At 32.7% G+C, this 20,446-nt stretch overlaps 3 protein-coding genes and 1 long non-coding RNA gene across 5 annotated transcripts; all 4 read left to right on the forward strand.

The window, feature by feature from the left end:
• Window positions 1–4,799: 4,799 nt before the first annotated feature.
• Window positions 4,800–6,112, forward strand: LOC101503311 (FBD-associated F-box protein At4g13985-like). The gene is given in 3 exon segments (XM_027335255.2): window positions 4,800–4,846; window positions 5,205–5,751; window positions 5,753–6,112. Coding segments are annotated over 3 exon segments (954 nt in total).
• Window positions 6,113–11,209: 5,097 nt separating this feature from the next.
• Window positions 11,210–13,679, forward strand: LOC113787275 (uncharacterized). Its single transcript, XR_003473784.2, has 3 exons — window positions 11,210–11,451; window positions 11,552–11,816; window positions 13,073–13,679. It is a non-coding gene; the product is annotated as an uncharacterized lncRNA (long non-coding RNA).
• Window positions 13,680–14,660: 981 nt separating this feature from the next.
• LOC101495900 (uncharacterized) lies at window positions 14,661–16,436 on the forward strand. 2 transcript variants are annotated; one of them, XM_004505399.4, is made up of 3 exons: window positions 14,661–14,979; window positions 15,157–15,236; window positions 15,634–16,436. In XM_004505399.4, exons 1-3 carry the CDS (start codon window positions 14,836–14,838, stop codon window positions 16,220–16,222), a joined length of 813 nt encoding a protein of 270 aa, XP_004505456.1. In that variant the 5' UTR covers window positions 14,661–14,835; the 3' UTR covers window positions 16,223–16,436. The 2 variants fall into 2 exon arrangements, with proteins under 2 accessions (XP_004505456.1, XP_073225962.1); XM_073369861.1 differs by lacking the exon at window positions 15,157–15,236 and having other exon boundaries at window positions 14,841–14,979.
• A 1,736-nt stretch (window positions 16,437–18,172) lies between these two features.
• Window positions 18,173–20,139, forward strand: LOC101496233 (60S ribosomal protein L11). Its single transcript, NM_001364799.1, has 4 exons — window positions 18,173–18,390; window positions 18,498–18,540; window positions 19,102–19,297; window positions 19,723–20,139. Exons 1-4 carry the CDS (start codon window positions 18,280–18,282, stop codon window positions 19,916–19,918), a joined length of 546 nt encoding a protein of 181 aa, NP_001351728.1. The 5' UTR covers window positions 18,173–18,279; the 3' UTR covers window positions 19,919–20,139.
• Window positions 20,140–20,446: the final 307 nt, after the last annotated feature.

A 20,446-nucleotide genomic window follows, 5' to 3' on the forward strand; every position in this document is an offset into this window, starting at 1 on the left:
ACTTGCTTTAAAAAATTTACGAATTGAAAATAAATTTTATTTTTTAAAGGCTCTGTGTTTTTTGTATATACTAAACTAGGAAATCAATCAAACAAATAAATAATTTTTTATTTTTACAAAAATTTTCAATGTTTTGTTTTTAATTTTGATAATTTAATTTTTTTTCAATTTTAAGTCTTAAAATTTTTTGTCTTGACTTTAAGTCAATTTATATGCAACATTTGAATTTAAAGTAATGTTTATGATATTATAAAGATGCATTGACATTGAAAGTAAAATTTCAAACTTAAAAGATTATTTTAACAATGATATTATAGGATACGAGAAGATGAACATCCATCAAATAGGATAATCATTCACAATAGAAAAAAAATACTAATTAGATCCTTTTGGAGATCGGTGTATTTGAAGCTTATTGAGACCGAAAACATCACTAAAATTTTCTACCACGTTATTATATAACTCATTAATCTAATATTTCTTTTAATAACAGTAATATTATATTTTATTTTTAGTTCCCATGACTAATTAGGCCTATTTTTTTTCACAACAAATGTTAATATGTTAATTATTAATTTGTTAATATTTGTTAAATGTGGTATCAAATTGGGTCTTCTTTTATCACTCAACTCCTTACAAATCAACCTCACATTTTAATTTTTGCTGTTAGATTCACTAATTTTCCAACTTTTGGTTACCTTAATTTTTCCTTTGTAGATCCTCTCACTCTCCAATCAAAATTTCTAGACACTCTCTTAAATATACTCTCCTTAGTTATAAGTCATCCTCTCCTCCCAACAATACAACATCAACCATTTTTTTTTTCTCTTCCTCTTGCTATATGTCTTTCAATTTTTTACTTAACACAATTAATTTGTTTCTACTTGTACATTCACTTACACCAAAAAAAAAATTATGGATAGAACTCACGGCCAATAATTAAAGATTACGTTATATATAAACTATTTTTTAGCTCCCATTAAAGAAAATTTATCTGGCTTTGTTTTAACTCAAGTTACTACATTTACATTTTGAAGAAAAATACTCAAGTAAAATCCTTCTTAGTTTTCTGTATTTTAATTCTAAAAATGGTTATTACAAAACAAAACTAGATAATTTTGGTGTGAGGCTAATCAAAATTAGGTATCACTGTAACCAGTTGCAGTGTGCTCACTTTCTTCATTCGTAAGGTAATCGCTTCCTCTTCTTTCCTCTTTCGTTCACTATCTTCAATTGATTTTTGAGATTATTGATTTGCGTTGTTATTTTCAGGATTTAACATATAACTATTATTTTCCAATTTCCAATATATAAATCAATATTTTCTCTCGCATTACATTCCATTGATGTATCACAAATTTGCATGGAATTGAAATTAATCGTAGTTTCTACATGTTGACACCTAATTTTGTCGGATTTTTATTTTTTATTAAAAATGAAATAATAATAATAATAAATATATAAATATATGTGAAGAAATATAAAGTGTTTTCGGTTCTTGTTTGCCTCTAATTCTTATTCAGACTATTTTCTAAAATATAAAAATAATATAAGAAATAAAAATAAAGGAAGTTGAAAAGAAATGAATTGATTGTCATAAAAATCGATGCAATGATGATCAAAATAAATGAAAAAAAAACGGAAAAGAAATTGATTGATGGTCATAAAAATCAGAATAATGGGGATCAATTGAATAGAAAAGAAAACCGAAGAAATGAATCAATAGCAATAAGAATCGGTATAATTGTGGTCAATTAAAAGAAAAGAAAAAAAAATAGATTAATGGTAATCAATTGACAATTATTGTTTTGTCTTTTGAAATCTATACCCAAAAGTCTATAAATAGTCGGCCAAAGAATTAGTAGGCAAAAGAGAAGAAGAAAATCTGATCTTGAAACAATCGGTCTAGCAAAACAACAATTCAGAAGTAAGGTATCATTTTTCTTATCTTTTTTTTTTCTCTAATTTTCTGCTTATTAGTCTTTGTTTTGTTTTTTTGCATATTTTTTTTTAAATATATTTTATTTCGCTTTCTATTTTTTTTTCCTGTTTGTAAAAAGTAAACTCATGTGTTAAACTTTTATTTTTTAAAGAATCGTTTAATCCTAAAATTGTTTTCTTTGCAACACAAAAATAATAATAAAAAAATATAACCAGATGTTTATAGGCCGAGAAAATAAATTGCACTATATTGTAATATAATATTCATAATACGTCTTTATAACTAAATAAAAAATCATAACAACAGATAAATGTTTTCACCTTTAGGATTAGAATTAATGGTCTTGGTCGCCAGATGAAATTCATCTTCGCTCGTCGCGCTATATTACTCACTCTCAATAGTGAGTGGCCTTTGTGTCGCGACATATCCGACAACTATACGAGCAAATAATTTAACAGATTATTTCACCGTCGTGTTCATCTGTCTCGTTCACATACCGCCATATTACGTTATTTTTTTTAAAGAAAAATTAATTTTTGGATTCAAGAGTCGATTACGAGTAGAGAAATATTATCGCCCTACAACGTCCGTTAAAACGGTTACCCTATAATTAATTATATACAAACTATTTATTTATTTATTTATTTATTTTTACCCCAAAAAGAATAATAAAAAATTAAATTATTTACATTAATGAAAGAAAAAAAATATTTGTTTTATTAATTTGGTTTGACAAGGGAAAGACCTTGCTCCTACATATCTCCAGGTGCAATAGGGAAATCAAAACTCACGTAGTTCTTGGGTAGAAAATATCGTGTGTTGACCGATTTTATTATTATTTTTATTTATATATGTATCAAAAAATAAAAATAACGTAATATGGCGGTATATGAACGAGACAGATGGACACGACGGTGAAATAATCTGTTAAATTATTTGCTCGTACGTTGTCGGATATGTCGCGACACAAAGGCCACCCACGATTGAGAGTGAGTAATATGGCGCGACGAGCGAGGATGAATTTCATCCGGCGGCCGAGACCATTAATTCTAATCCTAAAGGTGAAAACATTTATTTGTTGTTATGATTTTTTTTTAGTTATAAAGACGTATTATGAATATTATATTACAATATGGTGCAATTTATTTTCTCGGCCTATAAACATCAATTGGTTATATTTGTTTATTATTATTTTTGTGTTGCAAAGAAAATAATTTTAGGATTAAACGATTCTTTAAAAAATAAAAGCTTAACACATGAGTTTACTTTTTACAAACAGGAAAAAAAATAGAAAGCGAAATAAAATATATTTAAAAAAAAAGATGCAAAAAACAAAACAAAAGACTAATAAGCAGAAAATTAGAGAAAAAAAAAAAGAGAAGAAAAATGATACCTTACTTCTGAATTGTTGTTTTGCTAGACTGATTGTTTCAAGATCAGATTTTCTTCTTCTCTTTTGCCTACTAATCTCTCTATTTTTTATGTGCTCTCGATTTATGTTTCGAATTATGTCCCTATTTGTCTTCTTGTGGCCGACTATTTATAGACTTTTGGGTATAGATTTCAAAAGACAAAGGAATAATTGTCAATTGATTACCATTAATCTATTTTTTTTTGTTTCTTTTCTTTTAATTGACTACAATTATACCGATTCTTATTGTTATTGATTCATTTCTTCGGTTTTCTTTTCTATTCAATTGATCCCCATTATTCTGATTTTTATGACCATCAATCAATTTCTTTTCAGTTTTTTTTCATTTATTTTGATCATCATTGCATCGATTTTTATGACCATCAATTCATTTCTTTTCAATTTCCTTTATTTTTATTTCTTATTATTATTTTTATATTTTGAAAATAGTCTGAACAAGAATTAGAGGCAAACAAGAACCGAAAACACTTGTGATTGTTAAAAGCTTATATCCCTAATTATTTATTTTTATTTTAATATTTCTTCACATATATTTATATATATATATATATATATATATTATTATTATTATTTCCTTTTTAATAAAAAGTAAAAATCGGACAAAATTAGGTGTCAACAGCTGCCCCTCTTTACTTAGAATTTACTTGAGAATCAAAGTAAAAATAAGTAAAGATAACAAATTCTAATTTTGTCCGAAAAATAATTTTTAGAAGAATTCATTTAGTTTTCCCAACTTCAAGATGCGAGTCATTTTCTCGGCTTCGGGTGCGAGTCGTTTTCCCAGCGGTGTGAGTCGTTTTCCCGGCTTCAACATGCGGGTCGTTTTCTCGGCTTCGGGGTGCGAGTCATTTTCCCGGCTTCAACATGCGGGTCGTTTTCTCGGCTTCGGGTGCGAGTCGTTTTCTCGGCTTCTGGGTGCGAGTCGTTTTCTCGGCTTCTCGGTGCGAGTCGTTTTCCCGGCTTCAACATGCGGGTCGTTTTCTCGGCTTTAAATTTACAAAATTTCATGAATAAATGAATGAATATGTCGGTTTTTATTAATATTTTTATTGGACACGATCATTCAAATCATGAATGAGAAAAAATACTTATACTTTTTTTTAACGTGATATGTTTGATCTCTTTTTTTTTTTTTGTCCTCTTCTATTTTTCCTTTTCTTTCGTTCTTTCTATTTTCTTTGAAGAAGAAGAATTAATATTGTGATGTGAAGTTGGATGTCATGTTGTTGTTTGCCTTGTACTGTAAACAACCTATACTATATCCGATTTTATTGCAATTCATTATATCGAGGTATGGTATATGTTTTACTTTCCAATACTTCTCATGCCATAGTTTGATCCATCCTTACGACTATATATTTTTTGTTTTTATTATTTTTTTTTTGTTATTATTCTTTTTGGGGTAAAAATAAATAAATAAATAGTATGTATATAATTAATTATAGGGTAACCGTTTTAACGGACGTTGTAGAGTGGTAATAATTTCTCTACTTGTAATCGACTCCCGAATCCGAATTTTTTTGGTTCAAAAACCATTATTTTAGGTTTTATCCAATTTTTCCTTACCACACAAAACAAGTATTTGACTTTAGATTAACAATATGTTTATTGCTTGCAATGTTCTTAGATTCATTGTAACTCACATCCAGCTAGTAATGTGTTGAAGTACATGTGATATGATTGATCATCTAGATTACACAACTTCAAATGTGTTTTGAAATACTTGACTACACCATATGCCTTCACATTTTTATTAATTATTATTTTGAGCAGGCAGACATAGCTCATGGCTGCTACAATCTCATCAACAGATGTGCATAAGCTTCAAAGACATAATGTGTGTGACATGAACGATATGATTAGCGAATTACCTGAGGACGTTCTTCTTTATATTCTTTCTTTGCTACCTACCAAAGATGCTGTAAGAACTTCCATATTAGCAACTAAGTGGAGGAACTTGTGGACTTGCTTATCTGCCTTTGATTTTGAAATTCTTGATTGTAAATCATATGATCCGGAGTCAGCAAATTGCCTCTTAGATCTAGTTCAAAGACTACTTCATAAATCTAGTCGGATAGAAAGGCTCTGCGTTCAAATATTTAGGACTACTAACATTGATGCAAACAAAATTAGTTATTTAATGTATTCTGCTTCGAAGCATGAAATCCAATATCTTAGACTTTCACTAGGTGATCGAAGTGATAAGCTTGTGTTACTTCATAGTTTTTTTGGTTTTGAGTCATTGAATGAACTGTATTTAGGACTCGAGTACACTTTATATATTTCTAATGGTAATTTTTTCCCTAGCCTGAAGACATTAGTAGTTTCAGATGAGAATTCAGTTCAACGACTTTTCTCTGGGTGCCCTGTCTTACTAAGAGTTGACCTTGTATAATTGTTATTGGGAGAACATAAAGAAGATTAGTGTTGCAATTTCCACATTAAAGAAGTTGATAATCTGTTTCAATATTTTTTGTGTAGATTATGATCATGATATGACAGTCATGATTGATGCTGTGAATCTCTTATCTTTAAGATGCACATGCAATCCAACTATAGAGTTTATCCCTGTTAACCTAACCTCCATAGTTGATGCGTGTATTGATCTTGGGTATGACTATCTAGACAATGAACTATATGCTGCTCATTGTGCAATTAAGCTATTGAGCGGAATTAGTAATGTCAAGTCTCTCAAACTATCAAATGATACTCTTCAGTGTGAATCAGGAAATAAATAATAATGTATAATTATATTTATCAGTTTTTCTAAAATTAGTTAGACAAATCAGGATTTAATTTGATCCTCTTAATTTGTAATTATTAGATATAAATGTTGTAACGATTATTTATACCGAGAAATATCAAGGCAAAAAGGGCATCAAACCCTATTTTCTGACATGGTATCAGCAGGTTCGATCAAACCTGTGAGATTCTAGTTTATCGGGGTTTATTCAGCGACACACCACTAAGTCGCTCTCGAAATCTCGCACTCGTCTTTGCTGCTCTTGGTTCTTGTTTGTCTCCGAGTCCCTCTAGCGTATCCTCATCGTCGTTGTTCATAGATCCTTGTCCAACTATTGGTGCGTTACTCGCTGCTGCGGCTGAGATCGTGATTCTTGATTCGTTTTTGGGTTGTCCTTGCTTGAGCGTGTTACTCGTTGCTGCTGCTTGGTCGATTGTCATCGTGATTTCGTCTGCCTCTCGTTGTGAGCATGTCTCTCTGTTGATGCTCTGTTTCTGCGCTGCTGCTCCTGCTCTGTTTTTGTGTTGCTGCTCCTGCCCTGTTTCTCTGCTGCTTGTTTGCGTTGCTGCTCCTGCCCTGTTTCTCTGCTCCTGCCCTGTTTCTCTGTTGCTGCTCCTGCCCTGTTTCTCTGCTGCTTGTTTGCGTTGCTGCTCCTGCCCTGTTTCTCTGCTGCTTGTTTGCGTTGCTGCTCCTGCCCTGTTTCTCTGCTTCTGTATTGCTGCCCTGTTTCTCTGCTCCTGCTCTGTTTTTGTACTGCTGTCATCATTATTTTTTTAGTACAATAGCATGACTTCTGAAAAAGAAAGAGACAACTTTTGTGTCCGTTTTACTGGCAAGAATTACGCTGCTTGGGAATTTCAATTCAAAATGTATGTTAAAGGAAAAGGATTATGGAGTCACCTTGATGGGGTTTCGAAGGCACCGATAGAGAAAACTGCCTTAGATGCGTGGGAAATCAAAGATGCTCAGATTATTTCTTGGATTCTCAATACTATTGATCCTCATATGATCAATAATTTGCGCTCTTTTTCAACTGCTCAAGAAATGTGGAACTATTTGAAGCGTATCTACAACCAAGACAATACGGCCAAACGTTTTCATTTGGAGCTAGAGTTAGCCAACTACAAACAAGGTAATTTGTCAATTCAAGAATATTATTCTGAATTTTTGAATTTATGGACAGAACACTCTGCTATTCTATTTGCTGCGGTTCCCAAGACTTCTCTCGCGGATGTCCAAGCTGTGTACGACACTAGCAAGCGGGATCAATTTCTCATGAAACTTCGTCCAGAATTTGAGGTTGTTAGAGGTGCTTTGCTGAACAGAAATCCTGTTCCTTCTTTGGATACATGTGTTGGTGAACTTCTCCGAGAGGAACAACGTCTCTTTACTCAAGGAACCATGTCTCATGATGTTGTCACTTCTGAACCTGTTGCATATGCTGCTCAAAGCCGAGGTAAAGGTCGTGATATGCGACAAGTCCAATGTTTCTCGTGTAAACAGTTTGGACATGTCGCTCGTAGTTGTAATATGAAATTTTGTAATTATTGCAAGAAGCACGGTCATATTATCTCTGATTGTCCCACGCGCCCTCCACGACCAACACAACATTCTGTGCAGGCATTCCATGCCACTAAGAGCTCTGCAATTGGTCCTTCCATTCCTAGTGCCTCTAATGGTGGTGCTCTACAGCCCGAAATGATTCAACAAATGGTACTTTCTGCTCTTTCAGCCTTGGGAATTCAGGGTAAGTCTTCTAATGTTTCGAATCCATGGTTTCTTGATTCTGGTGCATCCAATCACATGACGGGTTCTTCTAAATTCTTGCACAATTTACATTCTTATCATGGTAATCAGAAAATTCAAATTGCTGATGGTAATACTATTTCTATCACTAATGTTGGTGATATCAACTCTGATTTTCGGGATGTGCTTGTATCACCTGGACTTGCTTCCAATTTATTGTCTGTTGGACAATTGGTGGACAACAATTGTAATGTTAATTTTTCTCGTGATGGTTGTCTTGTGCAGGAGCAGGTGTCGGGGAAGGTGATCGCGAAGGGGCCTAAAGTGGGAAGATTGTTTCCACTTCAATTTATTTTCAATCATTTATCTCTTGCTTGTAATAGTGTTTTGAATTCTTATGAGGATTGGCATAGAAAATTGGGTCATCCAAACTCTAATGTGTTGTCTCATTTAGTTAAAACTGGTTTATTGGGAAATAAAAATGTTGTTTCTAATGCCTCTGTGCCATGTTCTGTTTGCAAATTGGCTAAAAGTAAAACACTTCCTTTTCCGTCTAGTGCTCATCGTGCTTCCACGTGTTTTGAGATGATTCATAGTGATGTATGGGGACTGTCTCCTGTAACTTCTCATGCTCACTATAAATATTTTGTCACATTTATTGATGATTACAGTCGTTTTACTTGGATATATTTTCTTCGGTTCAAATCTGAAGTGTTTTCTATGTTTAAGAAATTTCTAACATATGTTGAAACTCAATTTCAAACAAGTGTTAAAATTTTTCGCTCTGACTCTGGTGGTGAGTATATGTCTCATGAGTTTCAGGAGTATCTTCAGCAAAAAGGTATTTTGTCTCAACGATCATGTCCAAATACCCCCCAACAAAATGGAATGGCAGAACGTAAGAATCGTCATTTGCTTGATGTAACGCGCACCTTACTTCTTCAAGCTTCTGTACCATCTCGATTTTGGGTGGAGGCTCTTTCCACAGCTGTCTTCCTGATTAATCGTCTTCCTTCTACAGTTATTGATCTTGACTCCCCTTTTTTTCGTCTTTTTAAAATTCAGCCTGATTATAGTGATTTACATACTTTTGGATGTGTGTGTTTTGTTCACCTACCTCCATTTGAAAGACATAAACTTGGAGCGCAATCTGCTCAATGCGCATTTATGGGGTATAGTAACTCTCATAAGGGTTTTGTGTGTTATGATGTTTCTAACCAGCGCTTTCGCATTTCTAGGAACGTAACATTTTTTGATAATCAATTTATGTTTCACTGTCTTTCTCATGCCATGAATGATATTGCTATTCTTCCCAATTTTTCTACTATGCCTCAATCTATAGAACGTTTTAAACCAGGAAATGTATATGTTAGAAAACACAAACAACAGGTTATAACCCCCCTTCTCGACCCTGATCCGCCACCTGATCCTGTTGCGGTTGCACCACGACGTTCTAGCAGAGCGTCTCGTGCACCCGATAGATATTCACCAGACAGGTATAATTCCTCACATGCTTCTTTGTCTGCATCTCTCTCTAGCATATCTATTCCTACTTGTTACTCACAGGCTGTTAAAGATGTGCGCTGGATAAAAGCAATGAATGAGGAACTTCAGGCTCTTCAAGAGAATTTCACATGGGATATTGTCTCTTGTCCTCCTCATATCAAACCCATAGGCTGTAAACGGGTGTATTCTATTAAATTGAATTCTGATGGGTCCTTGAATCGGTACAAGGCTCGATTGGTTGCCTTAGGAAACAAACAGGAATATGGAATTGATTATGATGAGACATTTGCACCGGTAGCCAAAATGACAACTGTTCGCACTGTACTCTCTATAGCTGCTTCTAATGGGTGGACTCTTTATCAAATGGATGTGAAGAATGCATTTCTTCACGGTGATCTCACTGAAGATATTTATATGACTCCTCCTCAAGGTCTATTTTCTTCATCTCATGGTGTGTGCAAGCTCAAACGCTCTTTATATGGTTTGAAACAAGCACCTAGAGCATGGTATGAGAAATTTCGTTCCACTTTACTTGGTTTCTCCTTCATTCAGAGTCAACATGACTCCTCTTTATTTATTCATCGCACATCTACAGGCATTGTTCTACTCCTCCTTTATGTTGATGATATGGTTATTACTGGATCTGACCAGGCATCTATCCAAGAACTTAAACATCAATTGCAAACTGCATTTCATATGAAAGATCTTGGAAACTTGCAGTATTTCCTTGGCCTTGAGGTTCATTCTACCTCAAAGGGTATATTTCTTCATCAACATAAGTATGCGACAGACCTTATTTCTATGGCGGGCCTACAATCAGCTAATCCGGTAGATACTCCTCTTGAGGTTAATGTGAAATATCACCGCGATGAGGGTGATCTATTGTCGGATCCCTTATTGTATCGACAACTTGTGGGTAGTCTTAATTATTTGACAATTACTCGTCCTGACATATCATTTGCTGTTCAACAAGTAAGTCAGTTCATGCACTCTCCTCGCCACCTTCACTTGGCAGCAGTTCGTCGCATAATTCGCTATTTGCTAGGTACCTCTCAACGAGGTCTCTTCTTTCCCATTGGCACAATTCCCAAATTGATTGCCTATAGTGATGTTGATTGGGCAGGGTGTCCCGACACTCGGCGATCAGTCACCGGTTGGTGCATGTTTCTCGGTTCTTCACTGATATCATGGAAAAGTAAGAAACAAGCAAGAGTCTCTAAATCCTCTACAGAATCAGAATATCGTGCTATGTCTACTGCTTGTTCTGAGATAATTTGGCTTCGTGGTCTTTTGGCTGAACTTGGATTCCCTCAAACAGAGCCGACGTCTCTCTATGCCGATAATACAAGTGCTATTCAAATTGTTGCAAATCCTGTTTTTCATGAGCGCACCAAACATATTGAAGTAGATTGTCACTCTATTCGTGAGGCCTATGATAATCAGATTATATCCATCCCTCACATCAATACTCAGTTTCAAGTTGCAGACATTCTTACCAAAGCTGTTCCTCGCCCGCGCCATCAGTTTCTAGTTAGCAAATTGATGCTTCTTGACCAGCCGCATCAATTTGAGGGGGATGTGAATCAGGAAATAAATAATAATGTATAATTATATTTATCAGTTTTTCTAAAATTAGTTAGACAAATCAGGATTTAATTTGATCCTCTTAATTTGTAATTATTAGATATAAATGTTGTAACGATTATTTATACCGAGAAATATCAAGGCAAAAAGGGCATCAAACCCTATTTTCTGACATTCAGGTATGTTAATTTGACTGTTTGCTCATCACCTTCATTTGTTTTAATATTTTACAAGATAATGTGCCTATTGACAAAGTTGTCACTAATTATGTGTTTCTTATATTCATTGCTTATTTTGTCTATATCACAATGCTGAATGTAGTTTCGTTTCCATTACTAGTGTCTTTACCATACAAAGGATACTCTCCATCTCCTTCCTTCATTTCACAATTTGACACATCGTGATGTGTATTCTGGTAGCCCCGATGCCACTAATGAAGTAATAATGGACATTCTCCGAAAGACTCCTAAACTGGAAGTTCTTCAGATTCCTGGAGTGGTACATTTTTATATTCTGTACCAGTGCTTGTATTGCCATGTTTCAAGGCCAACAATAATACTATTTCCGTCAATTGATATGTTTAGTGATTCTTATTTAGGTACTTGACTACTTGGATGGTGAAGATTTGATATTGAACTCTGTGCCTTGCTGTTTCAAATCTTCTCTCAAACAATTATGCTTTTTGAATTTTTATGGAAATGAATATGAAATCCAATTTGTTATGTTTTTCTTAAAAAATGACACATTTTTAGAAGGGATCCAGATATTCTAAATTCGAGGCATTTAGTAGCTGATATGAAGTTGGATGATGTCATGAACCAATTGCAACCTGAAGGATTGGGAAGTTGTGTCCTCGAGTTTTTGTAAATCTTCTTTCTTTTCTTTTCTCACTGTTTTTTTTTTCTTAAAGAATTCAATTTACTAATTTAACTTCATTCCATAAGATAAAAGTGTGGTTAATGAAATAAATAGCTTCACTAGTTAGACTACTATGACTAGTTATGGAGCATGTCCTTTGTGAACTGAATCAGTTAATTTTATAGGACAAACTCTGTTTTGTTTTGTTGGTGAGTGTTTGTTGGGAAATGGAACCGTAAGTGTTAGAATAGTTGTTCTTGCTTTTTACACTTGACATGATTTTTGGCCCCAAAAAGAATCTAGAACTTGTCTTTCAAACTTGGGCTTGGTGGTTGTCTTTTATTTTTTTTATTTTTTTTATTTTGGGAAACTGGTTCATTGTCTCCCTCACCCTGTGCTTGCACGCTATAACATCTCAACTGTTTTTACACCATGATAAGTTAGGTATGATTGAGTGTTTAGTAAAGCCTAAATATATATGATTAAATGATTTATAGAGTGCTTGGTTGGGTCTTCGGGATAGTGTAAAGTATGAACATAATGGAGAGGAGACTTTTAGGTTTCAGCAGCATGCTTAAGCATGGCTCTGGCCAATGCTTAGATGAGGAATTGTATTATTTGTTTTAACTATTTGAGTTCAAATATTTGGTTAGTACTTAAAAATTATTTATTCTTCTAAATGCACTATGTCTATATTGGGCCACTTTTTTTAGATCATAAGCAGAACTTTAATGTTGCCTTGATTGACTTGAAAGGAAGCTAATTCAAAAGTTCCTTACTGTATTTTTTATATCAACATAATTTGTTGTAGCTCTTTTTTCAGTAATATCTATATTTTTTTAATTTCTTAAAACTATAGATTTTTGTATTATTTTCTTTGTATTACTTTCAAATTAAAAGGATGTGGCTGATGTTCTTTATACTAAATATTTTTACTATGTGAATTAGGTTTTTATACAATGTTCTTTTCATGATATGAGCCTAATTTAATTGCTTCATATTTGGTTGTTGGGTTAAGATACAGGGTGTATGGAACAAGTTTCACAGGAATAAGAACAATGTCAAATTTAAACTTTTCTTTCGATTTGACTTAGGAATGATGCGGTTTGCCTTAATTTTCTTTTCATTTGATTTTTTCGTTGTTGGGAACCTATTGGGGATTTTGGAAGATGAGTGTGTTACTATAGAGAGTGGTTTGGGATCTTGATTCTAAAATTATGTTGAGCTGCTCATTGATATATATTTGTTTTCACTGTTTCAGTTCCAGCTATTATGAATCCTCTGATGATGATGAATCTGGCGAAGATGAAGTGAGTAAAACACTTTTCATAACAGGGCAAAAATAGTGAATACGTCCTTGTGATTGTTGGCTGTTTCATTGTTGAAATATTATTTGAAATATACATAATATTGGATTACATTAAGTAGAGTTAAATCTTCAGAATGATTTACTAAGCTGCAAGAATTATCAAATAGACTGATTGTTCATTAGTGAAGCCTCACTAGCATCAGCTCCATAAGTTAGCAGCAAATTTTGGGAAATGTTCAAAAAAATGTATCCTTCAGCTAGAGGACCTAGTATTTAACATTAGCTGTGCAACTACTTTGAGATGCACAAGACCAAGTTTTTCTTATGTGGACCACATTTTGATTGTAGTTTCCTTGGATGACTGTGCTTGTTTGTTTTAGCGTCGGGCATTTTTCAACGGGGTTTTACATGGAGCAAGAATTATGGTTTGACCAAAATTATCATGGGAATCATTATTTTCCCATGTATTCCTTAGAATCTGAAACAGACAGACTATGTTTTGTTTGATTGAAAAATTATTAAATTTTGCTGCAAATGGAAACATTTTTCTGATAAGAAATGGTTGTTCTTGCACCTTGACAGTAATGAAGGTTGACAAAAATACTTCTGGAACATGTCTTTCAAAAGGTTTCATCCCCTCGTTCCAAAGACTAATGAAGTAGATCAAAAACTATTTCGTGGGTCTAAAATAATGGGGATGACTAATCATTATAACTAAAATCCCAACAATGTTGCACTTCCTGTTCAGTATTTTGATCTTGTTCTTTATGAGAATCATGTCTAGTTGTTCTTGTTCAATCATCCATTTTTCTTCAAACAAAGAAATGTTAACCTTCGCAAGACAAACTGAAAATAATTAATATATTTTGACAGATGTGGCTTACATGAAAGAAAAGACGCAATAAATTAACATCATCTGTTTGGTCTAATGTAGAACAAAAATATCTTTTCTATATGACAATAAAATCTTTAAAAAGAACAAAATTTATGATAAAACAATTTAGATAATTTTCTAAAAATTATCAAAATCATGTAAATATATATCATTGCAAAATATTAGGAAAATCATGTAACTAATTGTTAAAGATTATTTTTTTGTAATAAATGTTAGTATTATGAAAAAAATTGAATAATCTTTTTTTATTTTATTTTATCAAGATGCGGTTTTTCTTCTTTAAAAACACAAATATTCAGACCCAAATAAATAAATTATCTCAATTTCAACTAACATGACAATTTATTTGAGAGTTTCTTTTCCCATCTCTCAATCATCACATGCAATTTAAAATTCTTTATATTATAATTTAAAATTTATATCATAATTTAAATTAAAATCTATCATTTTCTTGTCTTTATGATCTATTATACAAATTCGAAACTAGCGATGCAAATTTTTCCTTCCCCTCAAAACTTAAAAATATCATTTAATAAATAAAACACGTATTGTCACATTAAGAACATGATTCTTTATTGATTTATTTTGCTTCAACATGGAGTAAGCATCAGGCTTTGAATCAGAATAGAAGATAGAAGACCTAAAAAAGTAAGAGTAGATAGAAGTGACAACAATACATTACATTACTAAGCATATATTCTTGCTGACAGCTAAAATGAACATAGCCATGGATTACCTAAGTCCACAAATGAAGCAATATTTAGACCCCTAAGTAAAAATAATAATATATGCATGATCAATTGTGGAAGAAGGTGAAACAATGAACCGCAACATGAACAACTTCACGCCTTTGCCAGGGCTTTGGAGAACAGGTTCTAGATCCTATGATGCTCCTCAAACTTCCAATAATACGGAATTCAATGAAGTGCCTGTGTTTTACAGATCTCACTCTACTAGAGCCACTGTAAGTATATGTATATTACATATTCTTGATTTAATACCAAGATTTTTAGGACATGACACAGGATATAACAAAACAAATTAAATTTGTGTCTATAGAATAAGACAGTGGAAATTAGAATAACCATTGTTTGAGGATAACAACAACTTGCATGTATGTAATTTTGGTTCATGTTAATAGGATGAGAGGAATTTAGGGGCACAAGGTCCACTGCGATTGTGGGAAGTCAGAACTCCTACAGTACATCACCGTACACCAAAGTAAGGCCAAATTTCAATTTTGCTTATGTGTGTTAGTTATGTAGCAGTGACGCTTCAGATTGAAAATGTGTTTGATGTATTTCTATTTTTATGTGTTAGTGTCAATATTGTGTTCGATGTCTGTGTTTATATCAATGTTTCATATGTATTTAGACTTCCTATTAATTACATATATATAGAACATTATACTTAGTAGACTAGTTTTATTTGAAATTTTTTCGTTAGTGCTTGATAATATTAGTTTGAAAAGATGAAAAAGGAACGTAGCAAGAATCTAGTTTTTGGTAGAAATATAATTCTTTCAACTTTGTTTTTTATTCTTCATCTGATGCAATAGGAGTAATGAAATATTCTATTTAGTTCCAAGAACTTATTAGAATTTTTGAGAAATTTGCAGTTTTCCATCACAGCCAAATAGAAGGCAACAACAAACTTATGCTCACAATGAGGACATAGGAAGGGGTTTCAACAACACCAGACTCCGAGAGATTTTCCAGCATACACCTTCAAGATCATCACAACAAACAAACACACAAGTTCCCCATTTGGTAGAAAATTCCAAATCTACTATTTTGAGCAAACTTAGGAAAGTCATATATGACCCTACGCCGAAGCGGTTAGCTCGAAGGTTGAGCTTGTATTATAGAGGCAATGCTGCAAATGATTTGAAAGATAGGGTGGAAGAAAAGAATGAAGATGGTATGAGATGTGCTATTTGCTTGGAAAATTTTGAGGCCACAGAAGAGGTGATGATTACTCCATGTAATCACATGTTTCATGAGGATTGTCTGGTAACTTGGTTGACAAGTAAAGGGCAGTGTCCTGTTTGTAGGTTTGTGATTTTTGAGGGAGTGAAGAGAGATTCTTCATCTTTGAATAGGAATGACATTGCCAATTTGGAACCCAATAACTTGATTTCTGGAGAGCTTTTGTCAATTTTGAGGGCCATGGAAGAAGCTTTTCATTTAGGCAGTGTGAATTACTGATATATAATTCACTATATTTCTCATAGTGAATTACTCATATATCTAGTAATGAGACTGACCAGAAATCATGTTACAAATAGTTCTCACATAATGGCATAGAAGTATACATTAGTTCAATATTAATTTTTTAACAGTTTGTTGATTCCCGAATGCTATCCTTTGGATTTATAGTATATGATAAGGGGTGAAACATCCAAAATCACGTTCATTTAGCTTCAAATGTGTTGTTTTTGTTTGAAAGAACTAGCGGAAATACTCACACTCATTCAATGCGAAGAAAGTTTTGCGAGTTCAAACCTACGTTCTAACATATCAAATGTCTTCACAATCTTTTATTAAATGTGTTTGAGCACAAAAAAATAGACAAATTTTTAATACATATTTAGATTTACAATAAGTTTGACAAAATTATACTCATATTGTGATTTTGTTGAAACTCTAAAACGCATGACTTGTGTTTAAGACGATCTTTAATCTTGTGTCTGAATTTTGATCTAATGACTTATGTGAGACCATTTCCCTCTAAAAAGTAGCCTATCTAACCACTACACCAACAAACAAAATTTACAACTTCCTTGCAATAATGTTAGACATATATTTCTCTTATATTTGCCCCCGAGAATATTGATCAAACTCCGCCACTGCTTGGGTTGCTCCAATGGAAATTGGCCTACAAAATGAGACCGAAAAACCAAAATATGGACAAACAAATGCAAAATACCAAAGTAATTTGAATTATTTAAAGAGGTTTAATCTACACCTTATAATTTTCAAAATGTAGATTAACAACGTACATTTTTTTGAGAAAAAATATCCTCTTTACTTATTTAAATAAATAAAATTAAAAGATTATTTTGTAAGTTTCATTTTAACTATTTTTAAAAATAAATATGAAAAATAATTTTTTAGTTTCACTCGTTGCATTTATATCTCTTATTATTGTATTTTTTTTTATCAGAAGAAATGGTTAATATCACCATAATTAACTAACACAACTGCGAAATTCTGATTTAAACTCAAGACAAGATATTTAACTCAGTAATATCAATGTTTGTCAATTGAATTAAAATTTAAAAATATTTCTTATTATTGTATTAATTTATAGTAATTTTTTTTGGCAACATCCTAGTTGAGGAAATTGATTCTACCGTAAAATTATTGTTGTATCAATATTTTTTTTTTAGAAATTATTGTTGTATTAATTTAAATGATCTAAACATGGACCTATTGTATTTAAAAAGCAAGTGACACATGATATAAAAAAACAAGATACAAATGGTAGTTTTTTATGGTTAAAAGGATGAGTGTTTTTGACACAAACAAAGAGTATAATTCAAATTTAAAAATCTCATGGCGTCTTGTTTCTAAATAAAAAATATTATTGATGTAATAAAGGAAAATAATAAAGAAAAAAAAATATAGGAGGACAAAGTCAAAATAGACATTTTGATTTGAAGGAGATACTAATGTCATTAATAAAAAAAAAAAAATTATAATTTTAACATATACAATCAAATTACAATAATACCCATCTATTAAAGTAGTACTTTTAAAGGAGTTAATGAAGATTTTTTAGTACAAATAAAAAATTATAAATGTTAGTTTACACTTCATAAAAAGAGGTGAGTGTAAATTAGTAATCATATATATATATAAAAAAAATTATCCTTTGTACTAAAAATAAATATTTATAAAATTATCATCTAACATAGTTTTATATAAATACTTATGCTTAAAACCTTATATACAGATTACTTTTTGTCTGCTAATTTTATATTTGAAATTTATAATGGATAAAGGAAAAAGAAATGAAATGAAATTGTTTTTTATACCAGAAAATCCCACGTCCTTAAACATTATGAAACGGGCCAACCTACATTATGAAACGGGCCAACTAAGTTTGGCCCAAATGGACTGATAATTAAATACGGTTAACGTTGTCGTTTCGATGCTCACTTGAAGGCAAAATCTTCTGATTTTGTGGTTTTATTCGTTCATCGCCCTATTCCTCCCTTCGCCTCTCTGCCGCCGCCGCAACACTTCAACCTCCCAATCCAATGGCTTCGGAGAAGAAATTGTCGAACCCAATGAGGGAGATTAAGGTTCAGAAGCTCGTCCTCAATATCTCCGTCGGTGAGAGTGGAGATCGTCTCACCAGAGCCGCCAAGGTTTTCACCGCTCATCTCTTTCGATCCGTTTTTTTTTTAATTTTTTTAATTTTTATCAATTTTAAGTTCTTTTATTTTTTTTTAATTTTTTTTCTTCTGTGTTGCAGGTGCTCGAACAACTTAGTGGCCAAACCCCAGTGTTCTCCAAAGGTTAGTTTTATTAGTGAGTCGTTTTGTAGTACTGGTAATGTGTATGGATCTCAAGTTAAGTTTTTATAAATTAGTTCTATCACCATATTTCGGATTCTATATATTTTTTTTTTCTTCACAGACATTTCGATTTGACAGTGTAATGCGTTTTTTAAATTATTAACTTAGGGTTCGGTGTTGAGTTTATTTTAGGGTTAATAATAATGGTTGTTTAATTGTTTTTATTTGTTGCGTTTGTTTTTAAGTAACAATCTATATGAAGGCTTGATAGTAGGTTAATATTGGTAGTCTGAGTTTTGTATTTGTTGTTAATAATAAAAAGTTTGAACTCGCGGCAGTGTAGTTGTGGATCAGGAATAGGATTATTGTAAACATTAATACAAATCTCCTACGAGTATTTGTTTCCTTCTGCTCAATTAAACCTACTTTTCATGTTTTTAAAAACCCATGAGTTTATCCAATGTATTTTACACTCTCATATTTGGTCATTATTTATATATTTATATATTGAATGGGTATCTTTGGTCATCTCATTTATTTTCCTCCACTGGATTTTGACAGCAAGGTACACTGTTCGATCCTTTGGGATTAGAAGAAATGAAAAGATTGCATGCTATGTCACTGTTAGAGGTGATAAGGCAATGCAACTTCTGGAGAGTGGTTTGAAGGTGAAGGAGTATGAACTTCTGAGGAGGAACTTCAGTGATACCGGCTGTTTTGGCTTTGGTATTCAGGAGCATATTGATTTGGGAATCAAGTAAGCTGAATAACAACTCTTGGTTTTCATGCAGAGATTAACATTTTAGGGAGAAATGTTCATGATTGAACATAAGTTGTGGTACAGAGTAAAGACTATGTCTATTCAAAATTGGTGTTAGCTTTTTTTGCTGTGTTGGTGCTTATAATAAAGTTGCTTTTTATGCTCTCGAGGATTCATGATCTACATTGGTTATAAATTGATTTGTGAATTAGTTTTTTCAATGATGCAAAGTCTTGTTTTCTGTTATTGCAAACGGTTAGTTAAGTGACATTGCCATGCCTTTAATTTTTAGATTCATTTTCCTCTATTTATGCTATCTGATCTTAGGTTCATTGTCCTAATATGTGTATGATTGCTTAGTTAGTCAAGATTTAAAATTATTGTCATATTATTGGTCCATGACGTTTGACAATCTGTTTCAGGTATGATCCTTCCACTGGTATTTATGGAATGGATTTCTTTGTTGTTCTGGAGCGCCCTGGTTATCGTGTGGGTCGTCGCCGCAGATGCAAGTCCCGTGTCGGAATCCAACACCGTGTAACAAAGGATGATGCAATGAAGTGGTTCCAGGTGAAATATGAGGGAGTGATCCTTAACAAATCCCAGGCAATTGTTTAGTTAAACCAAGTTCTCTTTAGGAGTAAGCTACTACTGTTTTTGTCAACTATAGTTTGATCATCTGGGATAGTGTCTTAATTTTCAGGCAGATTTTGAATCATTGTTTTTATTATATTTTCTGTTGTTTTTTGATGAAGCACATGGATTAACTTTGACATGTTAAAATACTCTTATGCTAAGTTTCTGAACCTCCAGTAAAGCAAGGCAAACAATTTTCGTTATTTTATTGGCTCCAAATGAATAAAAAGAGAAACGTGAAAAATATTTTACTTTTGAGGCTCCTGATAATCGAAACAGGCCCTCTCCACCACCCCTATTTACATCTGAATCAATGCTCAGTTCAAGTCATCCTTCTATTTGCAATTCAATCAATATAGGCATAGCATTGCCGCATTAGCATCAACATTCCATGTTGTGTTCTGTAACTTACACTCAAAATTGTCTGAGTTTAATTTTGGATGGCAAAATGTGTAGTACTAAAATATGAGGCCATTGATACGGAGAACAAGTCACCTATGTTGTGCACTG

Source organism: Cicer arietinum, chromosome 6, assembly GCF_000331145.2.
Source record: "Cicer arietinum cultivar CDC Frontier isolate Library 1 chromosome 6, Cicar.CDCFrontier_v2.0, whole genome shotgun sequence".
NCBI lineage: Eukaryota > Viridiplantae > Streptophyta > Magnoliopsida > Fabales > Fabaceae > Cicer > Cicer arietinum.